Source organism: Phalaenopsis equestris, unplaced genomic scaffold, assembly GCF_001263595.1.
Source record: "Phalaenopsis equestris unplaced genomic scaffold, ASM126359v1 Scaffold000511, whole genome shotgun sequence".
In the NCBI taxonomy this organism is placed as follows: domain Eukaryota; kingdom Viridiplantae; phylum Streptophyta; class Magnoliopsida; order Asparagales; family Orchidaceae; genus Phalaenopsis; species Phalaenopsis equestris.
The window spans coordinates 2,039,254-2,057,247 of record NW_018164951.1 but is presented as its reverse complement, the minus strand read 5'-3'; the positions used below and the strand labels follow the sequence as shown (position 1 = coordinate 2,057,247).

General features: G+C 33.4%; 1 protein-coding gene across 1 annotated transcript in view; it reads right to left on the bottom strand.

The window, feature by feature from the left end:
- Positions 1-3,018: 3,018 nt before the first annotated feature.
- LOC110028379 (acyl-coenzyme A oxidase 4, peroxisomal-like) overlaps positions 3,019-17,994 on the bottom strand; it is a 21,937-nt gene continuing 6,961 nt past the window's right edge. The window contains exons 4-13 of the mRNA XM_020730211.1: positions 11,416-11,493; positions 11,000-11,123; positions 10,560-10,633; positions 10,412-10,471; positions 10,184-10,293; positions 9,536-9,695; positions 8,635-8,711; positions 8,372-8,543; positions 3,422-3,514; positions 3,019-3,302 (exon numbers count right to left, since the gene is read on the bottom strand). Of these exons, the coding sequence (XP_020585870.1) occupies positions 3,171-3,302; positions 3,422-3,514; positions 8,372-8,543; positions 8,635-8,711; positions 9,536-9,695; positions 10,184-10,293; positions 10,412-10,471; positions 10,560-10,633; positions 11,000-11,123; positions 11,416-11,493 (1,080 nt within the window). The 3' untranslated portion in view covers positions 3,019-3,170. The remainder of the gene's footprint in view (positions 3,303-3,421; positions 3,515-8,371; positions 8,544-8,634; positions 8,712-9,535; positions 9,696-10,183; positions 10,294-10,411; positions 10,472-10,559; positions 10,634-10,999; positions 11,124-11,415; positions 11,494-17,994) is intronic.

Genomic DNA, 17,994 nt, shown 5'->3' with positions numbered 1-17,994 from the left:
ATATATTATTTTTAAAGGAAATCGATATTTGACAGAGATCCAAATACCGATTTTCTGTGCGTTAGGCCCCATGATGAAAGTCTGTGTCATTTGCTAACTATTCGAGAACCCCGCACCACGGGGGTCTAACCCCTGACCTAAGATGACTTACAATGACCCATCCACCAACAGACCAGCATATAAATAATAGTCAGAGGCTAGTATACGAGTCTCTAGCAACCTCTAATGTGTCTAACAATTCAACTACCACCACTTTGATGTCAACTGTGTTAAAGGGGATTCGAACCCCTGGCCCAAGAGGTCTTATACCGTGGATGCCAGACAACAAATCGGGGTACGCGGCGCGCGCTCGTCCAAACATAAAAACACGCGCGCGCTTACCATAAAAATATATATTCTATTTTTTAATTTAAAATAGTAATATTTTTAATTTGATAGGAAAGATTTTGATGGTATAAAAGGAAAAGATAAAGTTTTGGTGTTGATATGTAAATTCATATGAATTAGTTGGTATGTATATAAATGGCTGAAGGAAATTAGGTTGGGGCCCACACATATAGATTAAACTCATAAGTCCCGGCTTCAAACTTCTTGTGTGCAGGGTTGTTAAAATGACTAGTTCTTTGCGAACAGCTCGTATTCGGCTCATTAAGAAACTCGTATTTGGCTCGCTCGATAAGTTAACGAGTCGAACACGAACAAAGATTTGTTGTTCGTGTTTCGGCTCTTTTTGGCTTAAAATACTACTCATCAATTATATATATTTTGATGAGTAGGATTTTTTAAAATTTTAATTGACTACAGGGATACAAAATTTATAATCAAATAAAAGTATTAACTAAGAAAATAAAATAAAAATTATTAAATTAGATTCAAATGATGTTTTAATATAAACAATAATTTTTTAAATCTTACCTCAATTCTTAACATCTGATAACTACGTGAATAGGGTTGTGAAAACGGCCCTTTGTTCGTGTTCGGCTCGTTAAGAAAATGAGCCGAACACGAATACACTTTTTGATCGAAACATAAACGAGCCGAACATATTTTCAAAACGAACACACTTTTCGTTTACACCCCTACTTGTGTGAAAATAATTTATTTATAGCACTCAAAGTTTTAATATCATATGAAAATATCAATGTCATGAACTTCTGAAAAGTAAAACACACATTTTTTCATGCATATGTAAAATGATATAAATATAAATATCAAACTCTCAATGTTAAATATATAATTACATATTCTGTCTATGAATTTATGTAAGGCAAATATAGGGATACCTATTTATATTTAATGGATGAAAAGGCTTAATTTGATGATCGCTACAGAAGGAGAAGACGAGAGGAGGTCGCTTGCAGTGAAGACCGACGACTATCGGGGGCCTCAGGCGAACGTTCTCCATGTCACGCCGGCAACTAGAGGCGGGGGAAAGAAGACACCGGCGAAGCCTCGGCGGCTGATGTGATATCATGTCACCGACACCGGCTGATGGAGCCGGTGAACGATATAGATGATATTGTTCATATATTATTTCTTCTTTTTGTTTTTTTTTTCTATGATGTATTTATGCTTTATATGATTGTTCCCAAAAATGAATATTTATTTGTTGTTTCCAACATTCACAAGCCAAGGCATTTTCTAGCTTATCATTCCTTCATGGTTGGGAAAATGACATTAGGCATCTTCTAATAAAAAGGAATTTTCATAGGTATCCACACAATTCAAATAAGAGCGCATATTCTGTCAGGACTCCTAACGTTGAGAGTCATTTGAAGTTCAATAAAATCACGTTACGTGATGGTGACAAAAAAAAAAAAACAACAACCCAGTAACACGTTAATATTCCTCACCTGTTATTCTGTATTATTTAGTTGTTATTATATGTTATTTAGGGTTATTGTGTTCTAGGAATATTTTCAGTGTTATAATAACAAAATAACACATCATTAACATTTGAATAAAACACAATACCACATGAATAACACAGGAGAAATATTATCTTGTGTTACCAGACAAATTTATTTTTTTTTCTGTCACTGCATAGTAGCTTGATTTCATTGGACTTCGAATAATTCTCTACGTTAGGCGTTTTGACAGAATAATTTTTCTTCAACTAGACATTTAAAGTGTAATATTTATATTTATATTGTATTGGTTTTATAAATTTATGTATAAAAATGGCTATCCTTAGATGAGAATTAAATTTTAAAATAAAGCTGGACAATAGAAACTAGAAAAGGTGTGGTTGAGGCTTGCATTAAAATTGAGGAAGGTTTGCATATATATATCACACATTTTCTCTGTATCTACACATTTAGCATCTAAATTTACACTTTACCTATGTTTGGAGAAGATGTGCTTCGTTTTTTCAAACGTTAATAATAGTTATATATTATTGATATGATGCAAAAGATTTGAGGGTTATAGATATAAAAATTGAAACTTTGCTGCTACATGTGTAAACATATAATATGCATGTTAATGCTATACAATTTTATATTTTAATAAAACTAATATATATTTATTTTTTTATTTTAATTGAGCCTATTAAATTTCTTATTTCATAATTTATGAGAAAAAAAAAGAAATAAATAAAATTAATGAAAAGTTCTATAAGAAATTAAAATATATTTATATATATACAACATGTACTAAGTCACAATGGAAACAATTTGTTTAAGAATTTTTAACACTAAACAAATAATTAATTATGTTTCAAAATAAGATTAGTTTTTTAATGGAGATTTAAATTCATGCCACACAGTTTTTACATATTTACATATAAATACTCCTATGCCTTTATATACACATATATATTAATACTCAAAATGCTTAATATTACATTGAAATTATCACTATTATTAACCTTCTAAATAAAATTTATCTTTTTCACGCATAAATTTTGATATATAAATATTGGCAACATGTGTCTGTCAACCCCATATGTGTTAATTCGATCAAGATGGATTCAAACCCGGGACAGAGCGCCATCCAACAAGACACCGGTAGTACATATAAGCAGCAATAAACATAATTTATTGTGGTGTTATTTTTATTCTAGAAGCTAACGAACAAATTTCATATTATTGCATGATACACACAACTTAGAAATTAAATGAGCATAATTTGAGCATTAAACCTCCTCTTCCACGGGCTTAAAATCAAAATTAAAGGCGGCTTACTTTACCCAGCACAGCAGGCTTAAAGCTTGCAATCCCCGTAATTTCTCTTCCAGTCACCAAGCTATTGATTTCATAAGTCCCTTCATAAGAAAGTATTGGCTCCAGATCACAGAATGCCTGAGTTAATAAACAGGTCAGGTTGGTATCATGTCAAATTCGGGTCCAATTCAACCTGTTAACTCAGATTGACACGGGTTATCTGTTATTATGATGAAGAACAGTAAAGAAAAGCTAACCTTTGCCACTAAGAAGTCAGCCAGGATACCATTGCCACCAAGTAGTTCTCTGCCAAGAGAAACAGTTTCCCTGGCCTTATTGCTGGTCCAAGCCTGAGTGAATGAATCCACAATACGGTTAGTTCAGTCTGACAAAATAATGTAAATGATGAGATTGGTGTTTTTCTCTAATGTTCTAGATTATTCTACCTAATGTTAAGTAGAAGATTATAGGATACTTGTATTAAATGAGAATACTCTAGAATATTTAAATAGGAAGAACCTAGAGTATATTTTTCTAGAAATAAATGTAAGAGTTTAGAAGATTCTAGATTTAGTCTCTCATGTCTATAAATAGGCATAACTTGTCGCCGTCAGCTGAAAACTACTCAATAAAGCTTAGTAATAAAATTATCTTTTTTCTCTTCAATCATTTCCAACAATCCAAAGCTCCATACTCTTCAAAAATTTCCAACAGATAGTATCAGAGCAAAACCGCTCATCATCCCGATTCTAATCTTCAATGGAGAAAATTATGATTTTCGGTCCATCAATATGAAGACCTATTTTCACTCTTAAAATTAAGGAAGATCGTTGAAGAAGGATTCAATACTTCGGAAGATACTTCAACTCTTTTAACCTAGTAAAAGAAGGCGTTTGAAGAGAATCAAAAAAGCACTCTCAAGAATTATTTGTTTTACAACAAGCATGACAGATGATATATTTCCTTGAATCATGGGTGCAACAACTGCAAAGCAAGCGCGGGACACATTATGGAAGAGTTTGAAGGAACTAAAAAGATACGCTCCATCAAATTACAAAAGTTTAAATGAGATTTTGAGAGTCTTAAAATAAAAGATAAAAAGACCGCAAAAGATGAAAATTCCAAGATAAATGAAATAGTTAATCAAATGAGTCCATGGAGCAATCATTCCTGATAAGGAAATAGTAGAAAAGATACTAATTTATTGTACAGAAAAATATGATACAATAATATATGCAATTGAAGAATCAAGGGATTTAGAAACTCTATCACGAACAGAATTAATGGGCTTCCTTGAAGCATACGAAAAAAAAATTGAAAAAGCGAAATGAGAATACTACAGAAAACACCTTTCAATCTAAAATAAATTTACGGTCTCATATATCAAAAGGTGGGAGAAATTCACATGAAAGTTTTAAAAATAAAAATAATCAAGAAAAATGTGAGAAATATTCTCCATATGACATTTACAAAAGAAAAAGTCATTTGAAGAAAGATTGTTGGTTTAAAGGAAAACCACATGGCCAAAATTGTAAGAAATTTGGGCACACAAAAATATTTGTCGATTGAAGCAAAATCAACGGGCCAATTTTTCAGAAAGGAAAAGTGAAGATAAAAATCTCTTCTATGCTTGTCCAGTTATAGTAGAAGAGAAAAAAGACACATGGTATCTAGATAGTGATTGTTGTACTCACATAATAAAAAATCAAGAACTATTTTATAGTCTTGAAAAAACCAAGACAAAAGTCAAAGTAGGAAATGGTGAATTCATGGAGGCAACAGAAAGAGGCACCATAGCCATTAACACAAGAAAAGAGAAAAGATATATCAGTGATGTACTCTTAGTCCCAAACATTGATCAAAATCTACTTCGTGTGGGTCAAATGATCGAGAAAATATACTCTTTGAATTTTTAGAGCAAGCAAGACAAATCCCTTAGAAATTGCAAAGATCAAAATAAAAGAGAACAAGTGCTTTCCTATTTAGTGGAGGTACATAAATAATATGGTAATGAGACACAAATAGATGAGTCATGGATTTGACATAAGCGACTTGGGCGAGCTGAAGATTCTGCATCAAAAAGACATGATAAAAGATCTCACTACAATGAAGGAAATCAATAATGTTTGTGAAGGATGCTTACTCAGTAAACAACATCGACAGTCATTTCAATCAGGCAAAGCATAGAGAGCTAAGGAGCCAACTTTTTCACATCGAAATTTGTGGACCAATGCATATACTCCATCTCTAGAGGAAAACAGATAATTCATCATTTTCATTGATGACTACACAAGAAAGACATGAGTCTATTTCTTGCGAGAGTGATCACAAGTATTCGAGATTTTCAAAAAATTCAAAACTTATGTTGAAAAACAAAGTGACTACTACTTGAAGATATTAAAAGGTGGTGAACGACAACTCACAGTTGCATATGTGCCAGAGCAAAATGAAATTTCTGAAAAAAAACAACTAAACTATAATAAAAACAAGAAGAACCATGCTAATGGATACGAGTCTTCCAAAAAGTTTTTGGGCAGAAGTTGTACATACTGCAGTCTATTTACTAAATAGATGCCCAACTAAAATCGTGAAAGACAAGACACCAATTGAAGCTTGGAATGGAGGAAGCCTTCTGCAAGACATCTAAGAGTCTTTGGTTGTATTTGCTATGTTGACTTTCCACAAGAAAAAAAAAACAAATTAGATGAAAAGATAGAAAAATGAATTTTCTTAGGCTATAGTACTCAATCTGAAGAATATTGAGTCTATAGCTTAAGAACAAAGGAGCTTATCACTAGTCGAGATGTGGAATTTGATGAAGATGTTACATACAATTGAGAGACAAAAAAGGTTGAAAGGAGTGTCAATATGACACAAATAACACATCAATAGGTTGCAGAGGTCAATAATCAACCAGAATCATCAACACAAGCACCTGCAAGAGCCAAATCAAGGTGGAGACTCATCTCCATAATCACCACCTAGAAGAACAAAATCTCTAGCAGAAATATATGAACATTGTAAACATTGTAACTTGACAATCATGGAGCCATAAAGTTTTGAAGAAGCCTCAAAGCAAGAAGTGTGGAGAAAAGCTATGGAAGAAGAAATAATGATAATTGAGAAAAACAAAACAAGGGAAATAATACACTCTTCACAAGAAAATGAAGCAATTGAAGTTAACTGTGATGCACAAGACGAAACTCAATCCTAATAAATCAATTCAAAAATATAAAGCAAGACTAGTTGCTAAGGGATACTCATAACAATTTGAGTTGACTACAATGAGACATTTGCTCCAATTGCTCGACATGTACAGTAAGAACATTAGTTGCACTTGCAACGCAAAACAAGTGGAAGATGTATCAACTAGATGTCAAATTTGCATTTCTAAATGGCAACTGGAAGAAGAGATCTATGTGAAACAACCTCCAGGATTTGTAGTACAAGGTCAAGAGAACAAAGTTCTCAAGTTAAAGAAGGCTTTGTATGGATTAAAGTACGCCCCAAGAGCTTAGCATAGTTGAATTAACAACTACTTCATACAACAAGGCTTCAGAAGGAGCAAAAGTGAGCCAACATTATACATTAAAACTCAAGGTAAAAGCTACACTCTTAGTGTCTCCATATATGTAGATGATCATATCTCTGCAGGAAATAATGAAAAGATGATAAAAAAGGTTTTAAAGTACACATGATGAAGACATTCGAGGTGAACGACTTAGGCCTTATGCATTATTTTCTTGGGATAGAAGTAATTCAAAATGAAAGAGGGACCTTCACTTCACAAAAAAAAAATAATATAGAAAATCTTTTAAGAAAATTTAAAATGAACAATTTCAAGTTAGTAGCTACTCCACTAGATAACAAGACACTTATGAAGTGATAATGCACCAAAGGCTGATAACACATTCTATTGAAGCCTCATTGAAAGCTTACTTTATCTAACAATGACAAGAATATACATCATGTATGCAACAAGTCTACTCTCAAGGTTTATGCAAAGTACAAGCCAAGTTCATCAAGGAGCAGCTAAAAGAGTTCTTAGATATCTACAAGGAACGAGGAACTATGTTATCCGGTTTGAATCCATTCCTAACACAAGGCTAATTAGATATACTGACAGTGATTATTCCACATCATCGGATGACAAGAAGAGCACCTCAAAATGTGCATTCACATAGGGTTCAGGAATATTTTCTTGGGCATCAAAGAAACAAGCAACTGTTGCACAATCATCAGCCGAAACAGAATATATTGCAGCTGCCACGACTATAAGCCAAGCTATATGGCTAAAATACATATTAGAAGATGTGGGAAAGCCACAAAAAGGAGCTATATAAATCTATTATGATAGCAAATCAACTATAACAATGGAAAAAAATTATATATTTCATGGCAAAACTAAACATATTGGTATCAAATATCATTTCATTAGAGAAGCTGCAACAAATACAAAAATTAAGCTCAAGTACTGCAAGACCGAAGAACAACTAGAAGACATATTCACAGAGGCACTTCCAAGAGGAAAGTTTGAACTGCTATGCAATATGATTGGAGTAATCGAAATTCGCATCAAGGTGTGATAAAATTGATGTTTTTTCTCTAATGTTCTATATTATTCTACCTAGCCTTAAGTAAAAGATTCTAGGAAACTTGTATTAAATAAGAATACTCTAGAATATTTAAATAGAAAGAATCTAGAGTATTTTTTTCTATAAATAAATGTAAGAGTTTAGAAGATTCTAGATTTAGTCTCTCATGCCTATAAATAGAAATAGGCATAACTTAGGCATAACTTGTTGTCGTAAGTTGGAAACTACTCAACAAAGCTTAGTAATAAAATTATCCTTATTCTCTTCAATCATTTCCAATAATCCAAATCTCCCTCCTCTCCAAAAATTTCCAACAATAAAAATTTGAATGACTTACACATACACCAAAGAGTTCATATGTATTTACATATCTACCACCTAAAGTTCAATTATTGCCTGTATTTATGCCGCTTTACCTATACATGAAAAGGTGTTTTCCACTTTTTAAAAGTAAAAAAAAATGTAGTAATTTTGATGTTATATGAAATATTTGGGTGCAATGAATGTGAAAAGTAAATTTTAGTTGTTAGATATGTAAATACATAGGAATTGGGTGATATGTATGTAGATTTCTTTATATAAATTTAGCGACTTGGTGAGAAACTGATTAACCTTCCCCAAGCTAGCCTGACCAGGAGTCATCTTTCCCGATTCATATAGCTTGCAGAGGCGCCAACCAACAAGAAGCATGGCTTGAATGTTTCCGAGCATGCGAGCTAGTTTTATCTGGTTGATTTGGAATGCGGCGAGTGGGGCTCCAAATTGCTTCCGTTCTTTAAGATACCTGGTTTAGTTGATCGATTCGTACATCGAGTTAACTAAGGAAATCAGATTTTGAATAAAAAATAATAATTTCCAGAGTAAAAAATTGTTACCGATGGCACATGTCAAATACGCCCATCGAAATGCCGATCGGCTGCCATGTAACCATAACGCGAGAAACGGCGAGTACCTGTGTTTGGATCATTCATAAATGAAGAGCATATAGTACAATACATGAATGAAAACTTATGGGAAGATTTACAAACATACCACTCAATCCTATGCACTAACACTTACAAGTTCAATTTTTACATATATGCCATCTTAATTTGAGACTTTTATTTTGTTGCAACACTTCATTTTATTTAAATTGCCTTTTTTAAAAAGTTAATTTTTGTTTATTTTGTAGAGATATAAAATTAATTATTATATAATTAGATGGTATACATTTTATGTTTATTTGATTTTTACAATTATTAAGCCAATAGACATGCCTCAAGTTTATTTCATATCTATATCCCCCATACATGTAAATGTGCATCATGGATACAAATCTTAAAAAAAAAGAAGTTAATACAAAAAAAAAATGATTTGAAAACACCAGGGTAGTTCAAGTTTTTCACAAATTAATTAAAGGGAAATTTACATATATACCATGCAATCCATATGCAACAACATATCCAACACCTAATTTGATATTTATATTTATAAAACCTTGGTATTAACAATGTATGCATGAAAAGGAGTTATTCACTTTTGAAAAGATAGCATAGTGTCATTTTTTATGCGATGATAATGATTGAAGAGTTATGTTTGTAAATATGGAAGTTGAGCTGTTACATATGTAAATATGTAAGAATTGTGTAGTATTTATATTTCACATTAAAAGTTAGAATACTGATAATTTTGATGTGATAGGAAACATTTGAGTGGTATAAATGTAAGAAGGAAGTTTAGGAGTTAGATATGTAGATACATAGAATTTGGATGCCTAAAAGCAACACAAGAGCATACCTTACTTGTGTCCTGAAAGGAATGAACACCTGGTAACCTATCCTCATCTGGGACAAATACTTTCTTTAATAGAATATCTCCATTCTGAACAATTCTTAGCCCAATTTTGTTTTCTATTTTGGTAGCACTTAAACCAGGGGAACCCTTCCTCACAATAAACCTGAAATCATCAAAACAAAATCAATGAAGGAAAATTTACATGCATATCGCACAATTTTTATGTTTAATATATCTAACACCAAAAGTTTAATATTTTATATGTCTAACACCAAAAGTTTAATATGTACACTTCTAACACTTTGTCTCAAAAACCTATGCATGAAAAATGTACACTTCTAAAAAGTTAATAATGGTGGTATGTTTGATGTGATGTTAATTTTTTTAATGTAATACATGTAAATATGAAAGTTTACGTATTAGATATGTAAACTCAAAGATAGAAAAACAGTTCAAAATCCATATATTCCACTGCAATCTAACATGAAAACTCAAGCGGTTCATAAATGTTGGGAAAAATTGCAAATTTTAATTTTGATATATTGCAATGACCTCAAAGCAAATCCAACAGTTTTGGGATCCATTATAACCAAAAACTGGTCAGGATATCCTGTCCCAAATTTTTTTCATAAGAAAGCGAGTTGTTATTACCCGTTAATCTGGTTTGTACTTGTGTTCCGAGCGAAAATAACCAGGACATCGGCAAACGTGCTGTTTCCTATCCACCGCTTCTGTCCTTCCAATAACCAACCTCCATTAACCTGTTCCAAAGTAATGGCTATAAGTAATATGTATGAACTATGAAAATTTAAGATATTGCAAAAATAGATATTTATGTAATTAATAAAAAAAATTATTCAGTAATATAGGTTAGGAAACCTTTGTCGCAGTGGTACTCAAAGAGCTTGCATCGCTTCCATAGTCAGGCTCAGTTAAAGCCTGGAATATGTAAATTCAGCAATAAAACTTCAAAAAAATGTTAAAAGGACTTTAACAAGCACTTTGTATTGAAATCAAATTGAATTACCCAACATGCAACTGTACTAAATCGTGCTAACGATGGTAAATATTTCTGTCTTTGCGCCTCTGATCCGCAAAGTCCTGTATTTTACAGAAAACATGAGAAAAAAAGGGGGCTCTTACATACATACCAACCAATTCCTATGTATTATATTAACATATCGAACACAAACTTTACTTTTTACATTTATACCACACAAGTCTTTCATATCATATCAAAAATACCATCATTTCAACATTTAAAAGGTAAAATACACCTTTTTATGCATTGGTAAGGTGGTATATATGTAAAAATTGAAGTTTAGTTGTTAGATATGTAAATACATGAGAAATGAGTGGTATGCATGCAAATCTTCCAAAGCAAAATATTGAAGTTTTTTTTTCGCCTAGAAACTACATTAACATTTGCACAAGGAGATGGGACCAAAAGCCAAATTTCATTTATACCAATTGTAAGCATTGCTAATGAAGAATGAACCAATACAAAGGTGGAACAGCTAGCATCGACTCTAGCAATCTCTGCTAAAGAAACAGCACTAGCAGTGATCGAAAGTCCCGGACAACCATAACCCTGCCAAACAAAGAACCAGTGGTATAAACATAAATTTATAAGTAAAAAAGGACAGTAATGCTATTATCTTTAGAGAGATTTATATTCATACCGCACAATTCCTATGTATTTGCATATCTAATATCCAAACATTGATTTTTACACTTATAACACTTTACCTGTGCATTGGTAAGAGTGATATTTTTTATGTTACATGAAAGATTTGAGTGTTATAAATGTAAAAATTAAAATTTACCTGCTAGATATGTAAATACATTAGGAATTGTTTCATATGTATGTAAATGCCTCTCACCTTTATTGTTCCCCCAGCAACATTCAGAGCAGCAAGCTTTGGAATAACATGGAAGGGAAACTCTGCCTTCTCCCAGCACTGAAATTAAAAAGTACCATGAGTATGCCTTTGCAAGAGCAGTCCAGAAAACCATGTTTGCGCAACATTATTAGTGTTAATTTTATGAAAAATTTAATTTGACTCTACCAAATTGACTTAAAATTTATCTTTTGTTAACCTTTATTTTATTAGCTTCTTATGTTTTATTTCCTTAAGCATGAATAGGTATAGAAAACACATTGATGTTCAAAATGAATGTTTAAATTAGAAACAATACACAAAGTTCTGGTATACCTGCAAATAATAAAATATAACAATTCTTTTCATTAATGATGGTGAGAGCTTCAAGCAAAAGATTTTCAACCCTTATGCAGTTCTAGCTAAGGGCAGACAAGATTTAAATTATTAACCCATGCTTTTAGTATCTTACCGGCTGTCAAACTTTAAAAATCTTAACACACACAAAAAAAAAAGGATGATTTCATACATACCAGTCAATTCCTACATTTTTACATGTCTAACACTTAAATTTCAATTTTTACATACATACTTACCTATGCATGATATAAAAGATTTGGGTAGTAGAAAGGCATGAACTAAAATTTAGGTGTTTAAGTATGTAAATACGTAGGAATTGAGTGGCATGTATGTAAATGCCTTGAAAAAAATAAAAATGATATCCGGTACAAGGGATTCTCTACTTTTTATGTGTTGAGACCTCTGGAACAAAAAGAATCAAAGTTGGGCTGTTACATGCAACCATCATCTGAAGGATAAAACTTCTCACTGTGATACAAAGTTTCAAACATTAGAAAAGGAGCCCGATTCCATTAACAATTCTGATTACAAATTTCCAAAACACAAAAAGACAAGACTTTGATAACATTTGGAATACAAATTGGTAAAGATCTTGTTCGCGCATTTAGGACAAAAATGGTTACCAAGGTAAAGATGAAATTAGCAGTGGAACTAATAGATCTATACAGTGCACCTCTCTCAATTCAATAGGTGGTCAGTGGCAATAACATGAGGCCCGTGGCTAAACCGACAAAGGAGACAAGTTAGACATCAAGTTGATAGTGGCTAATGGTTCTTGATAGCACCCTATGGCTTGATAGGTGACAAGAAGAGGCAGCTATCTAAATGAGTCAATAAGTTGGTGGCATGGTCAAGCGAGGTGGAACTTCTCAAGAGATATATATGTGTGGGTAGGTTGGCTCTTCTGAAGAGAAAGGGAGATGAGTGGGAATTTGTGATTGAGAGAGAGAGAGAGTTTTTGTGAGATAAAAGGATATTTGATTACAAATATTATAATCAAGGCAGGAATCTAGAACCACTGAACTTCACTGGCCTGGGGTTTGGACTTCCGGTTTGAAACACCGAACAACTTCTAGGCAGGTAGCCGTACTTCTTGTTAGATCGAGCACCTACCAACCACAGATTGGGCGTACAAGCCTTTCAACCTATTCATTCACTAGCGCCTTCTGGTGGAAGGACGTGCCATTTGTTCACATCCAGAAGCTCGTAGGGGATCTAATGCGAACCTTGACGGAGATCGCTTCCTCCCTGAAAGCTTCATCTCTTGGACTAGTGAAATAATCTCTATGTGCGATTGTGTACATAAATGGATCTCACAAAACTGAGTAAATTATCTTGTTTCATATTTTTTGGGTGTGTTTCCTTGCAGATTATTCTTATAGTACTCGCGCTCCTTTTGCCCTTAAGCACTTGATTTTTTCCCAACACAAAAGACATAAAAGTAGACAACATGAATCACGCTATTCTAACAAAATTTGTAACTCTGATACCACATTTTTAGAGAGTGAGGACCAAAGAAGACCAAAAATGAGTTATTACACTAATGGTCAAACATGTTTTCGACCAAAAACTTAAGACTATAAGTATGTGTTGATAATGGACCATAGGGGGCCCATCCACGGTTTAGGAAACCATGGGCCTTTTACATTTGCGGGGGAGAATTGCTCTCCATTTATTATCCATTATTATGTTTTTATTTCTATCCTTCTTATCATGATGATTTTGAATTTCCCTCCAATCATATTAGGGCTAGTCTAAGCTTTATACATACTTGTCATTTGTTTCTATTAGAAGAACAAAAAACTAGATAGTTTTCCTCTAAGAAAGCTCCTCCAAAAATTCTATATGGTATCAGAGCTAGGAGACAAACCCTAGATCTCTATTTCAGCATGTAGAATATTCCCTGTAGGACCTCCCTAACTTCTTGGCTGTCAGAGCCGTCCTCGCACTTCCTCGGCGCCGCCCTCTCCATGCCTCATAACCGCACTTTGTCCGGTGGAAATCAGGTGTAGCGGTTGCACCTTCAAGCCTTCTTCCTGTCTCAGAGAAAAGCAAAATCAATCGCAACAACCGGACCTCCACAGGTTCAGATGGGACTATCTCTCTCCAATAGAAATTTTCTCTAGAATCTAGCGCCAGTAGACATACTTTCTCTTTCCGGTGGAAATCCAAGGCTTGCATGGGAATTCCTCTGCTTCTCAGCCTCAAGTTCTTCTGCTTCACACTTGTAGGCCTCACTGTGGTTCTCAGCAACAATTGCTCTTGAATCTGCTTCCCAGTTCTCAGCGTAGTTGCTCTCTAATCCGACGGGGACAAAAATTGTTGTTGTCATAGTTGGTCTGAACATTGAGATTGAAATTCTGTGTCAGCAATATACAATTTCCGGTGAAAACTCAGTGTTGGCGACAAACAATTTCCCTATCTAGTAAAAATTCAGTGTTGGCGGCACACAGTTTCTCTTTCTAGTGGAAATAGTGGAAATTTTGTGTTAAAAGTAGACAACTTCACTACTAATGATGATAAAATACGTCATGAAAGCTACTTATTCCTCCTCATAAGTTACATCTGAACCCGAACCTAAGATATTTGACTCTATAGCAACCAAAGACTATTTCTACATCACTAATCACAAACTACATGACAATAATTTCATACAATGGTTTCAATCAGTGTTCATGTATATCTGTGGCAAATAAAAAGATGATCATCTACCTGAAAAAAATCCCTCTTCAAAAATTAGTGATATGAAACATCAGACATAGAAGATTGAAGATCACATGAGGGCTTGTCAGCTCAATGACCACAAAAATTGGAGAGAACTTCCTCCCATACGAAATGACAAACGAAATTCAGGATGCCGCTAGAGAAACCTATTCAAGTGTTGACAACATCTGAGCTGTTTGAAATTGAAACGAGATTACATGACCCGCAACAGGATGAGTTGAATGTTACTCAATACTTCAACACTCTCTCTAAATATTATCTCCAATTAGATATGTATGAAATACACACATGGGGGTGTTCGCAAGACTGCTATTTAGAAAACCATTGTCGAGTAGAAGAGAGCCATCAAGTTTCTTTTAGGACTCAATAAGGACCTAGATGAAGTTAAAGGAAGAATCATGGGACTCAAACCTCTTCCCTCAATTCATGAAGCCTTTGTCGAAATGCGAAGGGAAGAGAGTAGGAAGAAACACATGATGAAAAGCAACCGCACCACACCAAATATTAACAACTCAACTTTATGCACCCACAAATCATCACAAAATAACAAATCAAAGAGGAACATACCGTAATGTGAAAATAACAAGAAGCTTGGTCATCTGAAAGAGAAGTGTTGGAAAATTTATTGAAAAACTGCGGATTGGAAGCCCAATAAAGCCAAAGGTGATGCAAAAAATCAGACAAACATAACATCAAAGGATGACAAGCCTCATGAACGTAGTCAATTCATTAAAGAACAACCTGAAGCCCTCTAAAGAATTCTGGGACAATATTCTGAGTCTTCTGTAAATAATTATTGGAAACTATGAAATTCACAAAAAAGTCTATTCTTCAATCCGTGATTTATGTTCCTAAAATTAATTGCAATTTACTATCTATCAATAAACTTACTCACGACATGAATTGTGTTACTAAATTGTACCTTAATTTGTGTGAATTTCATGTGATGGACTCGAGAAGGTGATTGACAATGCTGACAAGTATCATAGACTTTATTTGCTCACTAAGTCTTCCGCTTCAAAAGGATTATCCAATCACTCACAATCATTTGAATCGAGTCTTGTATATGAGTCAACTTCTCATAAGAGTCAAGTTATGTTATTGCATTTTTTGTCTAGGACATCCTAACTTCTATTATATTGAAAAATTATATCCTCATTTGCTTATCAATAAAGAAACCTAGTTCTTATCTGCGTGAAACTTATCAACATGCTAAATATACTCGACAAGTGCAACCATACCTGAAATACAAACTGATACATCCCCTCTCCATAGTTCATAGAGATATCTAGGGGACCCTCAAAAATAAAAAATGCAAATGGGGCTATGTGGTTTGACAACTTCATTGATAATCACACTATAACCACTTGGACATTTCTCATGAAAGAAAAAACTGGAAGTGTCAGAATATTTGAAACATTCAACAACATGATTCTCGCCCAATTTCAAAGAAAAATTCAAATTATCAAAACTGATAATGCAAAAGATTACTACAATTGGACTCTTGGCCCTTATCTATCCAAATATGATATCATTCATATAAATTCTTGTGTTGACACACCGTAACAAAATGGTGTGGTTAATAGAAAGAACATACATCTCCTTAAAGTAACCTGTTTAATTTTATTCACTAAAAATGTACCCAAACACTTATAAGGGGATGCAATTCTCATAACCACTTATCTCATAAATAGAATGTCCAATAGAGTGTTAAAGTTTGATGACGTAGAAGAAGAAATTTTTGCTCTTGATAAAAATGGTACATGGATCATAACAACTCTGCCACATGAAAAAAGAATTGTGAGGTGCAAATAGGTATTCATTGTTAAATACAAAGCAGATGGAAGCATAGAAAGGTTCAATACTAGACTTGCAGCAAAAGTGTTCACCAAGTCCAATGAAATCGAATATCAGAAGACATTTACGCCGGTGATAAAACTCAACACAGTAAGATTATTACTGTCATTGGTTGTCAACCAGGATTGACCTTTACTCAGCTAGACATTAAAAATGCATTTTTAAAATGGAGATCTTGAGGAAGAAATATATATAGAGATACCTTCGGGATTAAAGAATAACACAATAATCTGATGGTGTGCAAACTAAAGAAATCGTTGTATGGGTTGAAATAATCCCCTGAAGTTTGGTTTGAAAGGTTCACCAAGATTGTTCTTGTCAATATGTACTATCAGTACTAGGTTGATCACAGATTATTTGCGAAATCAAATCAAGTGGGAGTATGATAGCAATCATTATTGTATATGTAGATGACATTATTCTTACATGCAATGATGTAAAAGAGCTTGAAATAATCAAAAGAATAATAGCTTTCGAGTTTGAGATAAAATCTTGAAACTTTAAGATACTACCTAGGAATGGAAGTAGCTAGATCAAAAGAAGACAATATATTTTAGCGAAAATATATCTTGACCTATTAAAGGAGACATGAATGTTGGGACACAAAACAACAGATACTCCTATGGATCTCAATCGATGAGTATTAAAAGAAAATGATAACACTCCAGTTGAAAAATGGAGGTATCAAAAACTTGTTGGGAATTCATTTATCTGTTACATACAAGACCTAACAATGCATTTTTTGTAGATATAGTGAACCAACAAATGAGCGATCCAAACGAAGGCCATTTATAAGCGGTCTTTTGAATTTAGAGATACCTAAAAGAGACTCTAAAATGTGAATTAATATTCAAGAAAACTGAGAACTGTGACATTGAGATCTATATTGATGCTAGCCATGGTAAGAGAACTAACTAATAGAAGATCTACCACGAGTTACTTTATTTGTATGGGATAACCTTATTAGTTGGAGAAGTAAAAAGTACGTTATGGTGTCAAAAATCAATGCATAAGCTGAGTATCGTGCCCTGACCCTAGGAATTCATGAAGGAATGTGGCTAAAGTTGTTAGTTTAACTACACATGGTGAACCAAAGCAATATTAAGTTGTTCAGTGATAATATTTCAAAAAAAAACTGATACACCATGTCGAACTAAATATATAGAGATTGACAGACACTTCATCACTGAGAAAATCAATGAAGGGATTGTTCAGCTAAGCTATATCTCGACTCAGTATCAGATTACTAACATTTTTACCAAGGCTTTTTCTCGACACCACTTCAATAATCTCAGTAGCAAGTTTGGGATGTATGACCTATACAACCCAACTTAAAGGGGAGTGTTGATAATAGATCATAGAAACAATGGGACAACTGCTACATTTGAGGAGGAGAATTACTTCCCCTTAATTATCCATTATTATATATACAACATGCTATACAACCCAACTGCTTAATATATGTATAAACTAGCCAAACAAAGAGAAAAGAAAAGTAAAGATTTAACTCAAGTAAAGTGTATTAAAGATGAAAATCAAAAAGTACTTTTCTTAGAAAAAGATATTCAACATAGGTGGGTGAGTTACTTTGATAAACTTTTTAATGAAGTTTCTGAAAATACAATCGACCTTAGTGATTTT